The following is a 15,929-nucleotide window of genomic DNA, read 5'->3' as shown; positions in this document are numbered from 1 at the left end:
GCTTCTACCTAGTGGGTGGAGCTGTGGGGGGTGTTGAAGGGGAGGAAATAGGCAGATTTCCATCTTTCTCCCCTCCAATAGGCAGGGGAGGAAGATGGAAGTCCCAACTCAGGTCAAACTGGGTCAAATCCCAGAGGTTTAGTCTCTTTGGAGCCCTGTCTCTGTTGTCAGCTGGTCTGTACTTGAATTAGAGGTTGCAGGTGGATTTGTGACACTGGGAGGGGCTTAAGTGACTTCTTAAGGCCGAGAGAGAAAGGAGCACAGAATGCAAGTGGGACCCTGAGAGCCTCTAGAGTGCTCGAGCTGAGCTGAGCTGGGGGTCTAGGTGTTGCAGCGTTGGATTCCCTTTTGGCCTCTGCTTTGGGCCATGGCATCATCCAAGGAGCTGTCATCAGTTAGGCTCATGTAAGAGCTGATGGCCTCCCGCAGCCCCTCACTGAGGAGAGGGGACTCCCCTAGGGTAGGTGCTTCAGAGAACAGGAGGGAGCTGTGGAGAGGGAAAGAGAGTTGGGTCAAGGAGCCTCATCCTGCACCTTGCTCTCACCACACAGTTCAAGTTCGTACCACCTGAAAACTCCCAGTGGCTCCCCATTCTCTCAGCCAAAACCCCAGCTTGACTTTTCCCTTCAGGACTGGTGCTTTCTGTTCTACCCCATCTTGTCTGACACTTCCATCCTGGCCATCTTTGGCATCTGGGCATGCCCTCTATCCACTTCCTCTTTCTCCTTCCTGCCAGTCCCCGTACAGTCCTGCTGAGCCTGGCTTGGTCTCTATGAGATCAGTCAGTACTCACCAGCTTGCCGGTGTCCCCGAAGGTGACAGGCTCATTTGGGTTTGTGAGTTCCCGGGTTGGGTCCTTCTATCTCCTTTGTTCTGCCTTCATGTTCCAGGGGTCCCCTTACCTGTCCAGCTCTTTCCAATTGAGTGGCGCTCTCTGCACAGTCACAGGTAGGGCTATGGACTTGCCAGGCTGTGGGCCAGCTCTCCGCAGGGTACAGGGTTCCTTGAGGAGGCAGCAGATGTCATCCGCCAACTCTGAAGAAAGAGATCCAGACCCTTGACATGGCTGACTCCAGCCCCACTTTCCTCCCTAACAACCCCCACCCTCACCCTGACAGCTTTCCGCATTTGGCATGTGGAGGCATGTTCAAAAAAGAATGACAGGGCCACCTGGCTCATTCAGTCAATAGAGATTCATGATCTTAGGGTCCTGAGTTCAGGCCCCAGGTGTAGAGATTACATTTTTTTTAAAAAGTGACAGGACATAAGCCTCAAGCTGTTGATCTAGGGGCTGAGATGCAATCAGGTCATTCTAGGCTAAGTTTCGAAGATTGAATTGGCTGTGGTTTTGGGTAGGTTGATGGTACTCTTTGAGAATACCAGTTTCTGGTTAGGAAAGTGCTTTGGAAGAAGAAAGGTAGAGAATACTTCATCTCTATGTGTTCTGTCTGTAACTACTGCACAGATCCACCCTCTAGAAAACCCCTGATCAGTTTTCCCAGGAGTGGGCTTTCCTCTCTGCCCCCTTTGACACTGCCATCGTGGCTACATGCTCCAGTCCCTATAACAGGACAAGCACCAGGAAATGCTGAGAGTCAACTAAATTGCACAACAGCAACAGCTCTGGGCCTAGTTCCTGTGGAGAGAACTGTGCCTACCATTGAGGTCTTGGACTCAGAACCACAGTGTAGGTGAGGCACTGGCCCATGTTCACATGGGAGGACTTTATGGCTCTGTCAGGGCATGGGATGAAGACAGAGGTCCTGGCCTACGTTCTTGGCACATTGGTATGGAGATGCAGAGGTCCCTCTTCTGCCTGTCTGGATATTCTCCAGCAAGTGAAGTGTCCAAGAGTACAACTGTCTGCCCCCCACACCCCACGTCCCAGGCTAATGGAAGCGGGAAATGGCCATACCAGAATAGTGATCCACTAGGGCCTGGAGTGATGGGAAGGTGAGGCGTGGTGAGATATACAGCCAGCCATTATCAAGGCGATGGATCCTGTAGTGTCTGATCCGGTCCCACGATGCAGGGTGGCTAAGGCGGACTGACAGGGAGTAACAACCTGAGGAGGAAAGGGTATGGGGCAGGACTGAGGCCCTGCTGGGACCCACCCCCAACCCAAGTTGGGAGAAGAAAGACATGAGATGGTCACCAGGCCCAGACAGAAGGGAAGTAGATAGGGGAGGGATGAAGACTTGCTCTCTTGGCCATAAGTGCCCACACATTCTTAATCGATAGGACTCTTGTGAGGATGAAATGAGATCATTCACACAGTACGCAGGACAGGGCTGGGCACAGTTTACGTGAATATTAAATGGTGGCTATTATTATAGACTCAAGTGGCCAGAAGTGTTAGAATGTCAGTAGATCAGCAAGGATGTGCCGAATTTGAGGAACTCTTACTGTGCTGATGTTAAGATAAATAAGTACCAGCCACTTTGGAAAGAGTTAACATTAACTAGTTAAACATGCACCTCACAACCAGCAGTTTCATCCCGGCATGTTAGCTTAGAAATACAAGAGCGAGAATATTCCAAGCAGCTTTGTTTGGAAAAGTCCGAAACTACAAACAGCCTGTATGCCTGCCTCAGAACGGTAATACCGTAGACCAGTATACGTTAATAACCACTACACACATAAGCATAGAAAAATCTTAAAAATGCACAGAAACAGCAAGTCAGAGAAGTAGATATTCAGCATGACTCTGAAGTTCAAACTGGATTTTAAAAAGCAAGGCCTAAATATCTGATAAACACACTTTGAATAATAAAGCAGGCTAAAAGTAAAAAGATGGAAAAAGATGTATCATGAAACAATCATAGGAAAGCTGGAGTAGTTACATTAATATCAGGCAAAGTAAGGGGCACCTAGGTGGCTCAGTCATTAAGCATTTGTTTTCAGCTCAGGTCACGATCCCAGGGTCCTGGGATCAAGCCCACGCATCGCATCATTGGGCTCCCTGCTCAGCAGGAAGCCTGCTTCCTCTCCCACTCCCCCTGCTTGTGTTCCCTTCTCTCTCTGTATCTCTCTCTGCCAAAAAAATAAACAAAATCTTAAAAAAATTTTTTTATCAGGCAAAGTAAAATGCAAGACCAAGAGTATTAACAGAGATAAGATGGAGATATATATATATGTATATATTTTAAAATCTTGGGGCGCCTGGGTGGCTCGGTGGGTTAAAGCCTCTGCTTTCAGCTCAGGTCATGATCCCAGGGTCCTGGGATTGAGCCCTGAATCGGGCTCTCTGCTCAGCAGGGAGCCTGCTTCCTCCTCTCTCTCTACCTGCCTCTCTGCCTACTTGTGATCTCTGTCAAATAAATAAATACAATCTTAAAAAATAAATAAAATAAAGTAAATAAAAATCTTGAATTTGTATGCACTCAATTGCATACAAATGCAGAGATTGAAAATATATGAAGCAAAACTGACAGAATTAACAGAAGAAATAGATATCCATGATTATAATTGGAAATATCAACACTCCTCTCTCAGTGCTTGATGGGACTAAAAATCATCAGGGATATAGAAGATTGAACAATACGATCAAGCAATTTGACTTCATTAACATAGAACAGGGCACCAACAGGATACATTTTCTCTTAAGTACACATGGAATATTCAAGATAGGCTGTAGACTGGACCACAAACACAGAAATTTGAAAGGATTGAAATCAATAGTTATGTTCTTGGGGTACCTGGGTGGCTCAGTCAGTTAAGTGTCTGACTTCTTTTTTTTTTTAAGATTTTATTTATTTGACAGAGAGAGACACAGCTAGAGAGGGAACACAAGCAGGGGGAGTGGGAGAGGGAGAAGCAGGCTTCCCGCCAAGCAGGGAGCCCAATGCGGAGATCAACCCCAGGACCCTGGGAACATGTCCTAAGCTGAAGGCAGACGATTAATGACTGAGCCACCCAGGTGCCCCAAGTGTCTGACTCCTGATTTCTTTCAGCACAGGTCATGATCTCAGGGTTGTGAGATACAGCCCCGCATCAGGCTCAGCGCCTAGCAGAGTCCACTTCTCTACCTCTCCTCTTGCCCCTCCCTGCGCACTGCCTCTCTCTCTCTCTCTCTAATAAATAAATAAATCTTTTTTTTTTTAATATTTTATTTATTTATTTGTCAGAGAGAGTGAGCACAGGCAGACAGAGTGGCAGGCAGAGGCAGAGGGCGAAGCAGGCTCCCTGCTGAGCAGGGAGCCCGATGTGGGACTTGATCCCAGGACGCTGGGATCATGACCTGAGCCAAAGGCAGCCGCTTAACCAACTGAGCCACCCAGGCGTCCCTAAATAAATCTTTTAAAGAAAAACGTTATGGAGGCACCTGGATGGCTCAGTCAGTTGAGTGCCTTCAGTTCAGGTCATGATCACGGAGTTCTGGGATCAAGCCCCACACTGAGCTCCCTGCTTGGCAGGGAGTCTGCTTCTTCCTCTCCCTCTGCCCCTGCTCCTTCTCTCCCTCAATCTCTCTCTCAAATAAATGAAATCTTAAAAGAAATAGTTAACATTATTTGACCACAACAGAATTAATAAATTAATAACAAAATATCTGGAAAATCCCCAAATACTTAGGAATAACCCAGAAATCAAAGAAGAAATCACAAGAAAAATTAGGAAATATATTTGACTTTTTTTCTTTTTTTAAGTAAACTCTATACCTAGCATGGGGCTTGAACTCAGTACTCTGAGATCAAGAGCCACATGCTCTACCAACTGAGCCAGCCAGGCACACTTTTTTTTTTTTTTAAGATTTATTTATTTTAGGGGCACCTGGGTGGCTTAGTAGTTTAGTATCTGCCTTTGGCTCAGGTCATGTTCCCAGGGTCCTGGGATCGAGCCCCACATCAGGCTCCATGCTCAGCAGGAAGCCTGCTTTCTTCCTCTCCCACTCCCTCTGCTTGTGTTCCCTCCCTCACTGTGTCTCTGTCAAATAAATAAACAAAATCTTAAAAAAAAAAAAGATTTATTTATTTTAGAGAGGGAGGCAGGAGGGGCAGAGGGAGAGGAAGAAAGAATCTCAAGCAAACTCCCTGATGAGCATGAAAAAAAAAAAAAAGATTTATTTATTTTAGAGAGGGAGGCAGGAGGGGCAGAGGGAGAGGAAGAAAGAATCTCAAGCAAACTCCCTGATGAGCATGAAGCACAACGTGGGACTTGATCTCATGACACTGACATCATGACCTGAGCTGAAACCAAGGGTCAAATGCTCAACCAACAGCCACCTAGGCATCCCTGGGCACCCCTTTTATTAACAGTCACTTTTTAAGAAATATATATATTTTCAGGGGTACCTGGGTGGCTCAGTCGTTAAGGATCGGCCTTCGGCTCAGGTTGTGGTTCCAGGGTCCTGGGATCGAGCCCCGAATTGAGTTCCTTGCTCAGCAGGAAGCCTGCTTCTCCCTCTCCCACCACCCCATGCTTGTGTTCCCCCTCTTGCTATCTCTCTCTCTCTGTCAAATAAATAAATAAATATTTTAAAAAGAGTTTATGTAAAATTGGTGTTTTTGTCTTCTTTAAATTTTTTTTTAAGATTTTATTTACTTGAGAAAGCACAAGTGGGGGAGGAGGGGCAGAGGGAGAGGGAGAAGCAGACTCCCTGCTGAGCAGGGAGCCCAGTGTGGGACTTGATCCCAGGACCCTGGGATCATGACCTGAGCCAAAGGCAGACACTTAACCGACAGAGTCACCCCAAAACCCCTCATTAAATGTTTGATAGAACTAACTAGCAAAGCAATCTGGACCCAGGGTCTTCTTTGCAGGAAGTTTTAAAATTATGAATTCTATTTAGGTAATAGATATAGGGCTATTCAAATTTCTATTTTTTATATCAGTTTTGGTGATTTCTGTCTTTTAAGGAATTTGTCCATTTCATCCAAGTTGTAGAATTTACTGGAATAAAGTTGCTCATCTTATGCCCTTATTATTCATTTAATGTGTGTAGGATCTATAATGATGTCCCTCTTCATTCCTTATATTGATAATTTATTGTTTATTTCTTAATCAGTTTTGTTTAGCCACCCAGGCATCCCAAGATTTATCATTTTTTTGAAGTAATCTCTATGCCCAACAGGGGGCTCAAATTCATGACCCTGAGATCAAGAGTCACATGCTCTACAAACTGAGCCAGCCAAGCAGCCATGAAGTTTATCAATTTTATCAATCTTTTGGGATAATTGACTTTTCTCTATTGGTTTTTTTTTTTAAGATTTTATTTATCTATTTGACAGAGATTGAAAGATCATAAGCAAGGAGAGTGGTAGGCAGAAGGAGAGAGAGAAGCAGACTTCCTGCAGAGCAGAGAGCCCAACGCAGGGCTCTATCCCAGCACTTAGATCATGACCCAAGCCAAAGGCAGATGCCCAACCAACTGAGCCACCCAGGCGCCCCTATTTTGTTTTAATTTCATTTACTTTTGCTTTAATCTTTATTTCATCCCTTCCATCTAAATTTATTCTTCTCTTTCTAGCTTTTCTTTTTTAAGATTTTATTTATTTGTGACAGAGAGAGATTGTGAAAGAGGGAACACAAGCACGGGGGAGCTGGAGAGGGAGGAACAGGCTCCCCACTGAGCTGGGAGCCTAATACAAGGCTTGATCCCAGGCTGCTGGGATCATGACCCAAGCCGGAGGCACCTAAGGACTAAGCCACCCAGATGGCCCTCTTTCTAGCTTCTTTTTTTTTCTTTTTAAAGATTTTATTTATTTATTTGACAGACAGAGATCACAAGTAGGCAGAGAGGCAGGCAGAGAGAGAGGAGGAAGCAGGCTCCCCGCAGAGCAGAGAGCCGGATTCAGGGCTTGATCCCAGGACCCTGAGATCATGACCTGAGCCGAAGGCAGAGGCTTTAACCCACTGAGCCACCCAGGCGCCCCTCTTTCTAGCTTCTTAAGGTAGAAACTTTATTTTATAAAGTTTCTTTTCTTCTTTCTTTCTTTTCTTGAAATGTAAGCATTTAAAGCTACAAATGGGGGCTCCTGGCTGGCTCAGTCAGTAGTCCACATAACTCTCAATCGAGTTCAAACTCCACATTGGTCATAGAGATTACTTTAAAAAATAAATAAGTAAAGCTACAAATGTAACTTTATTGATTTAGCTGAGCTCACACATTTTTGTATTTTCATTTTTTTTCAACTATTTCTTTTTTTTTTTTAGATTTTATTTATTTATTTGACAGAGAGAGAGATCACAAGTAGGCAGAGAGGCCACAAGTAGGTTCCTAGGTTCCACCCAGGAACCCCTGTATTTTCATTTTTTAACTAAAAATATTTTCTAAAGGGACTACTGGGGCCCCTTAGACATTCTCTAACAGTGGGAACATGCTCAGTAGGGAGTCTGCTTCTCCCTCTCCCTCGGCCGCTCTCCCTGCTTATGCTCTCACTCTCTCTCTGTCAAATAAATAAAAAATATTTTTAAAGATTTTATTTATTTATTTGACAGAGAGAGTACAAACAGGAGGAGCAACAAGAAGAGGAAGAGGCAAGCTCCCCACTGAGCAGGGCACCGGACGCAGGGCTCGATCCCAGAACCCTGGGACCATGACCCGAGCAGAAGGCAGATGCTTAACGGACTGAGCCACCCAGGTGCCCCCAAATAAATAAAATCTTAAAAAGAAAAAAGGAACATCAAAAGAAAAGGAGGGAGGGCACCTGGGTGGCTCAGTGGGTTGAGCCGCTGCCTTCCGCTCGGGTCATGATCCCAGTGTCCTGGGATTGAGCCCCGCATCGGGCTCTCTGCTCGGCGGGGAGCCTGCTTCCCTTCCTCTCTCTCTGCCTGCCTCTCTGTCTACTTGTGATCTCTGTCTGTCAAATAAATAAATAAAAGCTTAAAAAAAAAAAAGGAACATCAATGTAATTCACTATATAAATAAAGGAGGAAAAACCATGATCACCTGAAGAAATGTAGAAAAAATCATTTGACAAAATTCAATACTCATCCTGATAAAAAAAAACAACCACAAAACTACAAATAGAAGGTGGAATAGTTTCCTACTGCTGCTATAACAAATTGCCACAAATTCAGTGTCTCAAAATAACATGAATCTATTATCTTATCATTCTGGAGATCATAAAACTGAAATGGATTTCACTGAACTAAAATCAAGGTATCAGCAAGCTTGTGTTTCTTCTGTGAGCCCTAGAGGATAATCCATTTTTTGCTTTTCCAATTCCTAGAAGCCACCTACATCCCTTAGCTCATGGCCCTTTCTCCATCTTTAAAGCCAACAGCATAACATTCATCTCAATTTCTCTTTCAAACACTGATCTTCCTGCCTCTCTCTTATAAAGACCCTTGGGATTTCATTGGGCTCATCTGAATAATCCATGACAATCCCCCCATCTCAGAATCCTCAACTTAGTCACATCTACAAACTCCCTTTTACAACGAAAGGTAATATATTCACCAGTTCCAGAGATTAGAACCAAGGCATCTTGGGGTTGGGGGGCTATTATTCTGCCTACCAGAGAAGACTACTTTCAACCTGACATAGAGTACCTGTGAAATATCTATAGTTAATATCTAATATAGTTAATTATATCATACTTAATAAGAAAGACTGAATTTTTCCTCCCAATGTTGGGAACAAAGAACAAGAACATTCTAACCACTTTATTCATTGTACTAGAGGTCCTAGTCAGTACAATAAGGCAAGAAAAAGAGATTGAAGGCATATAGGTTGGAAAATAAGCAAATTGTATTTACAGATAATGTGATTACATATGTAGAAAATCCTAAGTAATCTCTAAAAGCCTACTAGGATTAATAAGTGAATTTAGCAAGGCTATAGTATATAAAATCAATATACATTGGGAAGTTTGGAGTAGGATTCCTGCTTCCTTTTCCTTGTTCTCTCCCTGACTCTGATGGCTCCTTGACTTTTTTACATTTAAGAAGAATCTCTACTTGGGTGCCTGGGTAGCTCAGACAGTAGTAAAGTATACGAGTTTTGATCTCAGGGTTGTGAGTTTGACCCCCACGTTAGGTGTAGAGATTACTTAAAATCTTAATTAAAAAAAAAGTCTCAGGGCGCCTGGATGGCTCAGTGGGTTAAGCCTCTGCCTTCAGCTTAGGTCATGATCCCAGGGTCCTGGGATCAAGCCCCACATCGGGCTCTCTGCTCAGCGGGGAGCCTGCTTCCTCCTTTCTCTGCCTGCCTCTCTGCCTACTTGTGATCTCTGTCTGTCAAATAAATAAAATCTTCAAAAAAAAAAAAAAAAGTCTCGGGGTGCCTGGGTGGCTCAGCCGGTTAAGCCTCTGCCTTCAGCTCAGGTCACAATTCCAGGGTCCTGGGATCAAGCCCCACATCAGGCTCTCGGCTCAGCAGGGAGCCTGCTTCCTCCCCTCTCTCTGCCTGTCTCTCTGCCTACTTGTGATCTGTCTGTTAAATAAATAAAATCTTTAAAAAAAAAAAGTCTCTTCTGGAGCTGAGCTGTGGCTCTGAAATAGCTCTGTGGTTGGCAAAGAGCTAATTTATCTGAAAATAAGCCCTGAAGGCCAACCAAGCCAGCTGAACTAAGTGACTAAGTCCCCATATCCCCTGCGTGGTTCTGCAGCCGCCCCACGCTGCTCACTGTCTCCACAGTTGCTAAAACTGGGAAGGGTACCACACTGAGTATCTAGCTGGTAGGCTCAGGGATAACAAGCTCCATGAACCCCATGTGGGGTTGACAACCCCACTGTGGAGACAGGTCACCTTCCAATGCCATCTGTGACCAGCCTTGGGCTGGTATCCCAAGTTCCTTCTCACTGCTCCATCCAGTCCCAAATACCTCTGCTCTCTCCCAGTGCCAGGACATCTCCACTTTAACTCAGACTCCCTGGGTTCAAATCCCACAAACAACCACATGTTAGAACACGCTGTTGCCCCAAGCTTACTAGCTGTGTCTCCAGGCACATTATTTGACTTCTCGGATCTGTTTCTTCATCTGTAAGGGGAGATAACAATTCTCACCATGTCACCAGATCAGCACAAGGATTCAAGTGGTGAAGCAAGGGAAAGCATTTAGGAACGTCTGGCATGCAGCAAGCACCCAATAACCTATATCAGGCCTGTAGTCCTTTGCTCACACTGTTCCTTTCGTAGGGAAGATGCTTCCGCCTGAGTAACCACCAGTCTTCCCTTCACAACTCAGTTCTGCTCAGCCTCCTTCTAGAAGACCTTCCCTGCAGGAGAGAAGGTCCAGCTCTAAGCTTGCCCAGGCAGCAGTGCTTCTGTGGCACCAAGAGTCCCGCTCTGCCATCGCCTGTCCCTCAGCCCTATCCCTCACCCCAGAACACACATAACCAACCGTGAGCCTCCTGAAGCATGGTTCTGATGTATCCTTCCTCCCTTCCTCCATCTGCCCATCTCAGAAAAGAGCAGCGCTGTGCATCTATTACTAAGCTCTAATCCTGGAGTCAGGCTCACTGCTTCCCTTCTCTCCCACCTCACACACCGCCCGACAGCAAACCCTACTGGCTATATTCAGAATATATCCAGAATCTGACCACTCACTCGGCAGAACCTGCAACAACGTCCCAAGTGGCTTCCCGTTTCCTCCTCATCACCCCAACCCCAAATCCTCTCTTTGAAGCAGTGGAGGGATCAGTTCAGGTCACTCCCCTGCTGAGAACCAAAGTCCCCACCCCGACCTGACTCCCAACGACCTAGGATTGCTGACTCCCAGCACACCTGTCCCTGCTGAGGATGCATCTACTGCAGGCCTTTGTACACTTGCACATGTCCCATGACCCTGCTCCTCTTAGGCAGCTTTCTTTCTTTTTTTTTTTTTTTTGCCTCCAATTCTAATTTTTTTTTTCTTTTTATGTCTTTCCTTAAATATACAGTCCATCACCTTGGCTCAGTGCATATCACCAAAAATTCTCCAGGGATTTCATGGTTTGGACCTCGGTGGCACGGCTGGCCCAGGACTATCCATGCAGGGAGGCCTGCACCTCTGACAGTCCGTTACAGCTCGGCGTGCTTATCCTCTGTGCTTTGTGGTACATATCTGTGTCACCGAAGTAGCGGGCCCGGTATAGCAAGCCTTCTTTCTGCTGCTTCTCCTTCCAGCAGTTGTTTTGGAGGTTGGCGATATAATCGTCTTCCACGTTCCGTTCAACTGTTTTGAGGCTGGAGCCTGTGTACTCCTTAGAGAAGGTGTCTGCCATGTAGTAGACGACATTCAGGTGGTCAGTGACTCGCCTGTGGACGTGGCCTTGGGCTCAGTCTGGGAGGGCTGGAAACCATGAGCTTGCTGAGAGCTGACACGAGGATCAGGATGAGGATAGGCATCAGTTGAACAAACACCCCCAGCCCACCGTCACCCTGGTTCTCCCTGCGGTCCTGCCTTTGTTGGTAGGTATAGCGCATGCGGCCGTTGCTGTAGACGTGGACATTACTAGACGGGAAGCCACCGCCAAAGAACATGTTGAAGAGGTCCTCGAGGGAGATGTCAGCCTCAAAGCCACAATGGAAGTCCCCATGCCCATGGCCGTGCCAGGCTGCCTGGCTCTTGTCGTCACTGAACTGGTCATACTGCTTCCTTTTCTCTGGGTTACTAAGTACCGCATATGCTGTGCCAATGGCTTTGAAAGCTTCAGTGGTACCCGGTGCGTGGTTCTTGTCTGGGTGGAACTTGAGGGCCAGCTTGCAGTAGGCCTTCTTCAGGTCCTCATTGGAGGCCCCTCAGCTCACCCCCAGGATCTCATAGTAATCTTTACACTGCTTGACCCTTTTCATTGATGCTACTTGCTCTGCTGTGTAGCCTTTGGTGCTCTCTCCTCCTCCAGCTTCTCCATTGGCCGAGGGGGCATCAGCCCCACCTGGTTTCCTGTGGGTCATGTCTGTGGGCTGGGGATGGTCACCGGCAGACTGCGGTTTCTGGTTGAGGGACTCGATTAGGGCACGAATTTGCGGCATCGGGTACAGCTGCTGAGCCTTCTCCAGGAAGCGGAGCGCCTGGTCGGGCTGGTTGCTCTGGAGGGCCTTGAGGGCAATGCTAATACAGCGTTCGGCTTCATCCTTGTTGGATTCCATGGTGGAACCAGAGCGCGGAACCAGGGAGGGGGAGCCTTAGGCAGCTTTCTTGTTTCCATGTGGCACTGACCATGACCAGACACGTCCTTATTTATGTGTTTGCTGTCCATTTTGCCAATTGGTTTGTGGACAAGGATTTTGCTCTTTATATCGTTGAATCCCCACTGCTTACAACAATAGTAGGCACAGAGTCACCACACAAGAGCCATTTGTTGAATGAATGAATCTCTGGGATAAATGCCGGACAGAGCCGTGATTACAAGCAGTTTGGAGGAGTGTTTTACTATTTGCACGCCTCCCCCGTCTGTGAACACGTGGTATTGGGGAAAAGTCTTCCCCAGCTCTTCATCCTCTCCCCTCCCCCATTGTCTTTTCATGCACTCATTCACTCATTCATTATTTAGTATACATCCCTTGAGCACTGGCTACATGCCCTGCACAAGGCCCGACAGACATAATTAGATCTTTGTACTCTGGGAAGGAAGTGCTGTCCTGCCCGTACTTCCCACACTGGAATTTTCCTTTACGGTCCCCATTTCAAATATTTAGCTCTTGTGCTCTTAAACCACATATCCCAGTTTTTTTTTGTTTTGTTTTTTCTTTTAAGAACTAAGTTTAGAGTAGCTACAAAAGTGGTCTGAGAGCAGAGGGTGGCAAATAGCCTGGGGAAATAACATTGAAATGGGTCATGAAGGGTGAGTATGAGTTCAAGTGGAAGAATTGAGGATAGGTCTTTCCAAGATTGAGGGAGGAGTGTGTGCAAGGATGCAGCTGTGGAAAGAAGAAGTTGGTTTATTCACAGAATGTTCTGGTGGGCAGTGAGGCAGAAGAGAGGCTGCGGGAAGGAATGGTAGGAGCTGTGGCTGGGTACAGGGGTTGGAGGGAGACACACTGGGGAAAAGGCATGGAAGGTACAATGTCCTGGATTCCAGAAAATTCCAGCTCCATAGTCTATGTCACATCTTAGCCTGCAGGGACCTCTGGGGCGAGGCACCATGTTTCCCCTGGTGTTCTTTTTTTTTTTTTTTTTTTTAAAGATTTTATTTATTTATTTGACAGAGAGAGATCACAAGTAGACAGAGAGGCAGGCAGAGAGAGAGAGAGGGAAGCAGGCTCCCTGCCGAGCAGAGAGCCCGATGCGGAACTCGATCCCAGGACCCTGAGATCATGACCCGAGCCGAAGGCAGCGGCTCAACCCACTGAGCCACCCAGGCGCCCCTCCCCTGGTGTTCTAATGATGATACCAGGAGGTGGGGTGGGGTCCACAGCGGTATGAAGGATTGGATTAGAAGCTGTGTGTGGGAGATGGGCCTAGCAGGACCCTCCTGACCTTCCTCTGCTAAGGCCTCTGAGAAGATGATAGCCTTGGACCTTCCACTGTCTGCGCCCTGAGGACAAGAGCCATGACTTAGCACGCCTGACTCAGAAGAAATGCTCAACAAGTTCTTTCAAGATGACAGAATGGACAGAAGTGAGCCCCTCCATGGTGGGAAGCATGGCTTGATCATCAGTCTTCCTTAAAGCACCCACCGAAGAAGAGAGACGCAGTAGGACAGCGGGGAGGCGAGGGGGTAATGCTGTGGGGGACTTGGCCTTGCTGCTGACCTTTGGAGCAATCCTATGACCTCCACAAAGTCGTCAGTGTCCCTTCACAGACCAAGGTTTGGGGTCTGATACAGACTCTGCCATGACTTCCCCCAGGTTTAGGGCATAAATAGGTATGCCAGAGGGACCCTAGGGAAGATAGAGAGGTCTTCCCCTCCCTGGCAACTCTGAGTAGGGTTCTTGGGAGCTCCCTGGCCCCAGGCCTTCCTCCTCAGTCTACACACAGACTCAAACTCCCCAGCAGAATTCCCTTCCCAGAGGTATATTTGGACATCGGTGAAAAGAAAAGGTGATTCTGATACCATTCACTCAATCACTAATTAATTAGTATTACATATAACAAGGTGCATTATGTAACTGTAAAAAAAAAAAAATTGTCTCTTACTACTTAATTCTGGTTTCCCTAGAATGGAACTGTGTTTTCAAACATAAAAGAACATAAGAACCATCCAGAGACCTTGTGAAGGAAGCAGATTTCTGACCTCTGAGCCCAGTAAATAGTCAGATTTGAAAGGGACCCAAGAGTCTTTCCCTGCCAATTCTGAGTCTGAGAACTAGTTTGAGAACTAGTGTTCTATGATGTTACCCAGGTCCCATAGAGCTGCAGTGCCAAACATTTTTTTTTTTTTTTAATGTAGGTTCCACAACCAGCATGGAGTCCAACACTAGGCTTGAACTCATGACCCTGAGATCAAGACCTGAGCTGAGATCAAGAGTCAGATGCCTAACAAACTAAGCCACCCAGGCGCCACCAAACTTTTTTTGGCTACAAACCACAGTATGAAATTTTACACTGAGACCTAGGACACACTTAAAATTACCTGAGTCATGTGCACCTGGCTGATTCAGTCAGTTAAGTGCCCCACTCTTGATTTTGGCTCAGGTCATGATCTCAGCATCCTGGATCAAGACCTGCGTTGGGCTCTGTGCTGAGTGGGAAGTCTGAGGATTCTCTCTCTCCCTCTGCCCCTCCCCACTCTGGTACACACTCTCACTCGATCTGTAAAATAAATAAATAATCTTTAAAAATAATTAGGGGCACCTGGGTGGCTCAGTCAGTTAAGCATCCGACTCTTGGTTTCTGTTCAGGTCATGATCTCAGGGTTGTGAGATTGAACCGCTTGTTGTGCTTTGCTTGAGATTCTTTCCCTCCCCCTCTGCGCCTCCCCCTGCTCATGCTCTTTCTCTAAAATACACAAAATCTTAAAAAAAAAACCAAAAAACCTCATTGTTAAAATAAATACAATCTTTTAAAAATTACCTAAAACAAAAATAGGATGAACAATATTCTTCCCAACCCCAGTAATGCACCTGGAATGTTCTGCCCTTCAAATGCTCCCTGTTCCAGATCCACTAAATGAAGGGGTCGCAACCCTGGCTGCATATCAGAATCACCAAGGGAACTTTTATATCTTCTAGGGCCAAGCTCACAGCCCTGACCAATTAAATCAGAAACTTAGGGGTGCCTGGGTGACTCAGTCAGTTAAGTATCTGACTCTTTTTTTTTTTTTTTTTTAAGATTTTATTTATTCATTTGACAGAGAGAGTACAAGCAGGGGAAGGGGAGAGGGAGAAGCTGAACAAGGAGCATGATGCGGAACTGTGTCCCAGGACCCCGGGACCATGACCTGAACCAAAGGCAGATGCCCAACCTAATAAGCCACCCACGTGGCCCAAGCATCCGACTCTTGGTCTTGGCTCAGGTCTTGATCTTGATCTCGGTTGTGGATTAGAGCCCCATGAGGATTGTGGGTTCAAGCCCCAGAAACTCTGGGAGTTGGATGCAGGCATTAGTAATTTATAAAGCTCCCCAGATGATTCCAACTTGAAGCCAAGGTCTAGATGGGCATTTTTTTTTTTTTTAAAGTAATCTCTGCCCAACATGGCGCTCAAACTCACAACCACAAAATCAGGAGTCACGTGCTCTACCAACTGAGCCAGCCAGGTGCCCCCAGATCAGTGGTTCTTTTTCTTTAATTATATTATTATTTTAATTTATTTATTTGAGAGAAAGAGAGAGCAGGAGGAGAGGCAGAGGGGGAGGGGGAGAGAGAGACTCTCAAGCTGACTCTGCGCTGAGCACCGAGCTGGACATTGGGTCAATCTCACCACCCTGAGATCATGACCTGAGCCAAAACTGAGAGTCAGACACTTAACTGACAGCCACCCAGATGCCCCCAAATCAATGGTTCTTAAAGTGTGGTCCCCACGGCAGCAGCAGCATAACCTGCAAACTTGTTTGAAACGTAAATTCTCAGGCCCTGCCCAAGACCCACCAAATAAGAAATCTGGATGTGTGGCCAGTTCT

At 46.3% G+C, this 15,929-nt stretch overlaps 2 protein-coding genes across 3 annotated transcripts in view; both read right to left on the bottom strand.

Annotated features, from left to right (window-relative positions):
• Positions 1–167: 167 nt before the first annotated feature.
• Positions 168–15,929, bottom strand: part of SLA2 (Src like adaptor 2) — a 28,629-nt gene continuing 12,867 nt past the window's right edge. Inside the window, exons 6-8 of one of the 2 annotated variants that reach the window (XM_032845773.1) lie at positions 1,916–2,065; positions 903–1,035; positions 168–487 (exon numbers count right to left, since the gene is read on the bottom strand). In XM_032845773.1, coding sequence (XP_032701664.1) covers positions 322–487; positions 903–1,035; positions 1,916–2,065 — 449 coding nt within the window. In that variant the 3' untranslated portion in view covers positions 168–321. The remainder of the gene's footprint in view (positions 488–902; positions 1,036–1,915; positions 2,066–15,929) is intronic. The other variant, XM_032845774.1, reaches the window with a different exon arrangement.
• LOC116860000 (dnaJ homolog subfamily B member 12-like) lies at positions 10,798–12,043 on the bottom strand. The gene is given in 2 exon segments (XM_032845780.1): positions 10,798–11,197; positions 11,199–12,043. Coding segments are annotated over 2 exon segments (1,107 nt in total). The 5' UTR covers positions 12,017–12,043; the 3' UTR covers positions 10,798–10,908.

The sequence above is a fragment of the Lontra canadensis genome, unplaced genomic scaffold (assembly GCF_010015895.1).
Source record: "Lontra canadensis isolate GAN:19392208 unplaced genomic scaffold, GSC_riverotter_1.0 scaffold169, whole genome shotgun sequence".
Classification (NCBI taxonomy): Eukaryota; Metazoa; Chordata; class Mammalia; order Carnivora; family Mustelidae; genus Lontra; species Lontra canadensis.
This window is presented reverse-complemented; position numbering and strand designations above follow the sequence as displayed.